The sequence below is a fragment of the Chaetomium globosum genome, genomic scaffold (genome assembly GCF_000143365.1).
Source record: "Chaetomium globosum CBS 148.51 scaffold_5 genomic scaffold, whole genome shotgun sequence".
Classification (NCBI taxonomy): domain Eukaryota; kingdom Fungi; phylum Ascomycota; class Sordariomycetes; order Sordariales; family Chaetomiaceae; genus Chaetomium; species Chaetomium globosum.
In genome coordinates, this window is record NT_165980.1 from 2,274,497 (window position 1) to 2,281,043 (window position 6,547).

At 54.0% G+C, this 6,547-nt stretch overlaps 3 protein-coding genes across 3 annotated transcripts in view; all 3 read right to left on the reverse strand.

Annotated features, from left to right (window-relative positions):
• CHGG_07573 (uncharacterized protein) overlaps positions 1-1,379 on the reverse strand; it is a gene marked incomplete at both ends in the record, with an annotated part of 5,386 nt that extends 4,007 nt beyond the window's left edge. Inside the window, 2 exons of the mRNA XM_001225228.1 lie at positions 149-1,168; positions 1,288-1,379. Coding sequence (XP_001225229.1) covers positions 149-1,168; positions 1,288-1,379 — 1,112 coding nt within the window. The remainder of the gene's footprint in view (positions 1-148; positions 1,169-1,287) is intronic.
• A 2,122-nt stretch (positions 1,380-3,501) lies between these two features.
• CHGG_07574 (uncharacterized protein) lies at positions 3,502-3,888 on the reverse strand (the record flags this gene model as incomplete). The annotated part of the gene is made up of 1 exon (XM_001225229.1): positions 3,502-3,888. The coding sequence occupies one exon, from the start codon at positions 3,886-3,888 to the stop codon at positions 3,502-3,504; it is 387 nt and encodes a 128-aa protein (XP_001225230.1).
• A 567-nt stretch (positions 3,889-4,455) lies between these two features.
• Positions 4,456-6,079, reverse strand: CHGG_07575 (protein transport protein SEC61 alpha subunit; the record flags this gene model as incomplete). The annotated part of the gene is made up of 3 exons (XM_001225230.1): positions 4,456-4,531; positions 4,584-5,928; positions 6,070-6,079. The coding sequence occupies 3 exons, from the start codon at positions 6,077-6,079 to the stop codon at positions 4,456-4,458; spliced, it is 1,431 nt and encodes a 476-aa protein (XP_001225231.1).
• Between the last annotated feature and the right edge of the window lie 468 nt (positions 6,080-6,547).

Here is a 6,547-nt window from a genome sequence, read left to right on the forward strand (position 1 = left end):
AGCCGCCGCTTTCCTGCGAAGGGCTTTGGCATAGATCTCGCCGACAAGGATAGCACGAATGTTGATGCAAATCTTGCGGCCTATCCACAAGGCCTGGCCGTCACAGACGGAGCGAAGGATATCGGTCAAAGGAAGGAGGATAACGTACAACCACAGCACATTTCGGGGGGCGATCGAGGGGTCCTCGACGTATTGTAAAATGGCTCTCAGGAGGAGAGTAGGGGCAAAGGTGAGCGCGCCACCCATGACAGCCCAGGCAGCTTGCGCAAGCAGGTTGCCTTTAAAATATTTTAAAAGATGGACGGCCAGCGAGGTAGTCTTCTTGAAAAGACGGTAATTGGACAGGACGGCAGCAGCTTTGTCCTTGGGAAGCAAGTTCCAAACCCTCTTGATATTTAAAGGCTCCTTCCAACCGGAATAGACGATCGTGTCGACCCAAGAAAAGGTGTAGTGCGAGAACAGCGACGCCAAATTCTCCCGGCCGGGCTCGATGCCGTCTTCCCACTCCAAGAGGATGGTCTTGTTCCCCTTTCGGGTGGTGAGAGCCATACCAAAGAGCAGCGATGTCAGCGCGAACTCAACAATGACCAACGTCTGCGCCAACTGGGAACTAGAACGGATCAAAACGGAGCGGAATATGGCCACAGTGAACAACCATTGGCAGCTGTAAATGGCAGCCGTGTGGTTCCAGATATGCGGGACACGCCACTGCGTGTTCCCCAGGAAGAGCCGGAGCGACGTGAGCATCAGGGCGTAGACCCAGACGATCAAGCCGGCGATAGCGGCAACGCCTCCCCACTCATTGCCATATGCTCCGGTAGCTAGCGCAACGGCATTCGCAGCGACCAGCCCCGCAGCAGCGAGCTCCTCAACGAAGACGGAAAGTGCCTGGCCGTACGGGGTGTCGGCCTGCACGATCGAGCCCTTCGTTGTTGTCCTTGCCAGCGCCAGGCGGCCGCCGTTGATGGTCAGGTCTTCTTCCTCATCGCTCTCGCAGATCGGTTGTTCTTCTCGTGGCAATTCCGTATGTGTCGGCGGGGATAACGTCGCCGGGCCCTCGCCAATCCGCTCGTAACCTCGGGAAGCGTTTAACTTGATGATGTTCTGGGCGACGAGTTGGAGAAACGATAGGCTGATAACGACCAATGGCAGCAAGACCTTGAGATAGCTGTGTTTCAGTTGTGCGGATTAGTTTAACGGTTTTGCAGAACGCCATGGCGTCACAAAAAAGCACACCGACGGCACGGCAGAGTGACTTCGGGGCGGGTTTGGGGGTTTGCTACTTACTCTCGCTGAAAACAGCGGGTGAAGTCATCGGTCCGCCATATTGGCCAGGGACACGACGCGAAGTCCGTCTTACCCGCGTCGTCGAGGCGCATGGCAAGTCGGCACGCAAATCTCGACTGCAGGTCTCCAAGCAGGGGGGAGCAAAGACCAGCGGAAGGATGGGCCACGGGCGGTTTGGGGATCGGATTCGATGTGCGGCACGGTGCCGATGAAAATATTTGGAAAATGAAGCAGAGAGAAAGCGGAACGAATGGTCCCTGTTAATCGCGGAAGACCGTTTCGGTGCCTGGGAAGCTTTGCAGTGGTCCAGAAACGGGAAACCCTGCTGCTGCATACACTAGTTGCTGCATTTGCTGCACCTGCCGCATTCTCTTCGCCGAAGTGGGTTTGCTGGGGTCGTCTTTCTTAAGATTTTCTGCCTTCCCGACACAGCATGCAGGTTCTTGGTGCGGGTCTGTCTGGGGGTTGCGCTTATTTATCACGCTTGGCCCCGGAAAACGGCGAGACCGGCACGCCGGTGAGCGAGGTGGGGTCGGGTGCTTTGAAGATGGAGATAGGCCCGTGTTCGGACCATGAGATGGGGCTCTGCTCGGCCCGAGAACGATGAGCACGACGATGAACACAGCAGCTAAGTCAGAAAAACAATGGCATGACCATCTCCACAACCAGGCTAGGTATCTAATCTGTGGGACAAGAATGGTCTGACTTAAATTGTGGAACAGCGTCATCACTGTTCCAGCATTCCCTCAGCTTTCGAGAACTGACGTGACCGTTCTTGCCGCTTTGGGAAGGAGCTGCCTCGAGGGAGGTTTTGAGGGGCCGAAGGCTCGAGATCGGGCCCGGCTGCTAAATGATGTCAGACAGACAGCTGCAAAACACTCAGCACAAAAGCTCCGCAAGCCGCCACCTGCATACAATTCAGTAAAGGCATGTTAGCTCGTTTCCCTGGCTACCCGTATGGTGTTTGTAATGTATGCAGTGATAGCAAACATTTGAGAACTGCTGCGTCGTCTTCACCGCCAAGTCAGTCCCACTCGCTTTCACAACCGACGGGAGCTAATGCGCCCATTGAAGCGAAGTGCAGCTTCCGGGCGCACTCGCAAACACACCCAGACGCCGAAGACGGCTTGATCATGTCGTGCTTGTCGTCGTATCACAGGGATGAGATGACTCTGGGGGTAACCTTCGTAAATGCTCTCACAGTCTTACGACTACAGTATCCCGTCAGCACGTGTTGGCCCTCCGGTCAGAGGGCCACTGACACACTGCCACTTTATTCAAAGCATCTCTTCCGGGTACGAGAAGAACGTCGTAAATTGCATGCCCCTTCACCCTCTAACTAAAAAAGCCCAACCCCAAAACAGGACAAGAAATGTCGAAAATAGAAACAGGTTAGAAGAAACCGAACAACAAAATAATTAAAATAGTCGAAATTTAGTAGAAGAAAAGGTCAATGGAGTAAAGAAAGAATGAACAAAGTAATACAGTCCAGTTCCCTTGGGACTTGTGGATGCCTTTCGCTTCGTCGTCCGGTCGAGGCATTGTCCCGAGGTGTTTCGACAGCGCGCCGTGGACAAAAAAAAGCCGAACTCCAAGTGTGCTTGGAGACGGTGACGAGACCTTTGGAACGAAAAGAAGGCCATTCTGAAGACCAAAGTCTGCTTCTTACTTATTTCACTTAATTTATTCTTCTCGGTTTCCTTTACTTTTCTTTTTTCGTTTTCTTTTGTACTTCTTTCTCTTCTCTTGATTTCTTTCTCCCATTTCGAGTTTGGCTTTTTTTGGCCAGAGGGAGGCCCGGCTCCACTTATACGGAGAGCGAAAAATCGGAAAAAAGAAAGTCATCTCATGATAATATGGACAAGGTGTAATTGCGACGTCGTTTTGCGATATTCAGACCTTTCTCATCTATCAACACTTTTAGGAAATCATCCATCAATGCCTCGCCCCCCTTGGCCCCATGCAAACTAGTTCATTAATGGACCGTTATTCCGTAACAAAGCCCTATCACCCTCCGCTTGTGCTCGATCAGTGTTGGGGAAGTTGGCGATAACATTGCCATCCCGCAGCGAACGCAGCGGCACCAAGTAGCGGTACGCACCGCTGACACGCTCGGCATTTTGCATGCGTACGTGAGCGTTGGCGTAGCTGTAACTCAGTCAGCCCAGTGCACTACACGTTGAGAATAAGTGAAGGGTGGGGAGACCTCGCCAATTATCTGATCTGCAGTGCGTTTAATGTATCCGTGAGGGTGTTGACACTCCCTTCCAGCAAGGCGATATGGTTGGTAGGATTGTTGACGGTCTGTTCTAGCCGGTCGACACTCCCTTCTAGCCGACTGACACTCCCTTCCAGCCGGTCGACACTCCCTTCTAGCCGGCCGATACTCCCTTCAAGCCGGTTGACACTCTCTCCCAGCTGGTCGATGCGGTCGATGAGTTGTGCCCCTACCTGGGTAATAGCATTGATTATCTGTTGCGCCGAGTCGTTGTCGAGAGCTGGTAGGTTGGTGCGGCGTCGAAGCGGGGGAGAAACGGTATCCATGGAATCCGATACCATATCAACATCGGTGGACGGAATGGCGGCTACTGGCGCAGCCATCGTAAGTTGGTATGGGTGTTCGTGTGAGCGTGTGCGTGTCTACGTCTGTGTCTGTGTGGGCTTCTCGTTACTTCCCCAATGGTTTTGTGTGATTTATTGAAGCTTGGGAGCCCGAGTGCCGCGCAAACCAACTTATTCACCATCTGTTTATTGACCTTCACGTGCTCGTAAAACTGTTGAACTGTAAAAACCGGGAAACTGCCAACATCGGAACAACAGCTGCCGGCAAGACCCGTCCGTGACTGGATTGTCTACGCCATTTCCTGCACGATCAGGGGAAAGAACAACAGTTAAAACAACTTGATGAGCAGCCCGAGCGCCTAAGTCCTCTAACTCACTATCGAAGACCTCCGAATCGACTGCCCGTTTGGATGCAAAAATAACCCGCTCGCTTTTAGGAAGCCTCCCTTTATGACTTTGCTTCATTGCTAGTATACAGGACAGCCAGCGCTTGACTCCCCAAACAATTACAGACTAATTCGACATGACAAAATTCCGGATACGAAGCGCAGCCGGTGAATGGGCAGAGGGGCGCAGCAAGCTGTCGAGAAATATGTCTAACTGTTCTCAGCCCATGATCATGCCCTTCATGCCTGCAAGATCTCCTTCCTTAGCAGCGATTTCGAAGTAGCCGTAGATGATCCTAGTTCAGATTAGCTCGTGTTGCGAGTTGTTGGTTGCAGGGTTCGACTTACGTGACGGCAAGAAGGGTTCCAGTGCCGGAGCCCAGCGCGCCCATCAGGTCGCTGGCGACAGACAGAGCACCAATGCAGGCACCACCAAAGGCGGCAGCGGTCGGGATGATGCGCTTGAGTTCCTTGTACATGCTCTGCTCGCGGTGACCAGCCATGACGAGGCCCTGGTCCTTGAGCTGCTTGGCAACATCGCGGGGGCTCGAGCCAGACACCTCAATCCAGGTCTTGGAGAAGATGGCACAGGCGGTCAGCATGTAGGCGATGTAGACGGCGGTGTGGATAGGATCCAGCAGCGCGTCCTTGAAGTTGAGGGGAGGCGACATGTAGTAGACGAGACCGGAAACAGCCGACAACTGCGAGGAGCCATCCTTAGCCTCCCAGACGCCGAAAAGGCGGACCAAGAGGTTCTCGGAGAAGCGCGAGTACAGCATCTGGCTAATCAGGAAGATGTTGGACGACAGAGCCGACTGCAACATGATGGGCATGTTCGAGGTGTAGAACAGGCGGATGGGGTACGAGCCACGAGCACCACGCTGGCGCGACGACTTGACCGGGATCTCGACGCGGAAGCCCTGCAGGTAGATGACGGCGGCGAACACGATGAGGGTTGCGAGCAGGTTCATTATGTTGGGCAGGTTCTGGCGGTAGAAAGCCTCCTGGAGCGCCCGCTGCTTGTTGGGCCAGGTCATGAGCAGGTGGAAGAGGGCGATGACGGCACCCTCGTACTCGGGGCCACGGCCCGTGTTGATCGAGGTCGGGGAGAAAGCCTTCCACATGATGGACTCGCAGATATTGGTAGCAATGAACAGGGAAATACCACTGCCAAGGCCATAGCCCTTCTGGAGAAGCTCATCAAGAAGAATGACGATCATGCCAGCGATGACCAACTGCAGAATGAGCAGGAAGACAATTCCGGCACCGAGCTCGCTCGGAGGACCATAGAGACCGGTGAAGACGTAGACGGTTGCGGTGCCGACGGAGAGAATGAGGGCGAACAGCTTCTGGGCGGTCTGGTACAGTTCGCGGTCGGACTTGAGGTCGAGGTTGACATCAATCATGTGGGTACCAGCGAGGAGCTGGAAGACCATGCCAGACGAGATGATGGGCGTGATACCGAGTTCCATCAAGGTACCTCGATTACTCGCCATCATCATACGCAACCAGTATAGCGGATCCGATGTGTCCGACGAGACGATGCCGTAGAGTGGCATTTGGCTCATGACCAGGAAGATCAGGAGGGTCAAGCCCGTCCACATCAACTTTTGGTTGAAGGGGATCTTGGTCTCGGGCTGCTGAACCTCAGGGAGGAACGGCACGAAGGGCTTGACGAGGTCGAGGAACCGTACTGCAGGGCGAGGAAAATCGTTAGCGCATAGTCGCGGCCATCAATGGACAAACACCATGCTCGCCGGAGCTGCAAGAGCTGCGCGAGTCACGCAAGCTCCAGCAGCCACACGAGCTCGGGACGCGCCGCGTTGTAACTTACAGGAACTCATGTTGGGCAATTGGAAGGGAAAACCAAATATTAAATCATCCAGAAGAAAAAAAAAGAGAAATGGCGGAGTGAGCGACAACGACTCTGCAAAGGGAGCGAGTTGTCGTCGGCGCAATGGGGTTCGGAAAGGGGGAAGAGGAGGCAGGTCACTGGAGAAAGCGCTCCTTAAAGATCTGGCTTCAGAGTTATTCTGTGATGTGTCCAATTTCGAAATGGGTCCACACGTGACAGATGCACCCAATCCAAAACAAGCAGCGGCTGCTCCGTGCACCAGCGACTGCGGATGGAAAGCCATTGAGCGCCAAGGCGTTCCCCAACAATCGGACTGTGGGGTTGCTTCACCTTGGTACTCCAAAAATTGAAAGAACCGTCTCGAAGCCTTGCGAGATGCCGCTGCAGCCCAGCGCTAGGCGATGCCGATGGGTTTCCTGTCTGGCCTTGTCCCCCTTTTTGGTTCCGCGCTCCATTC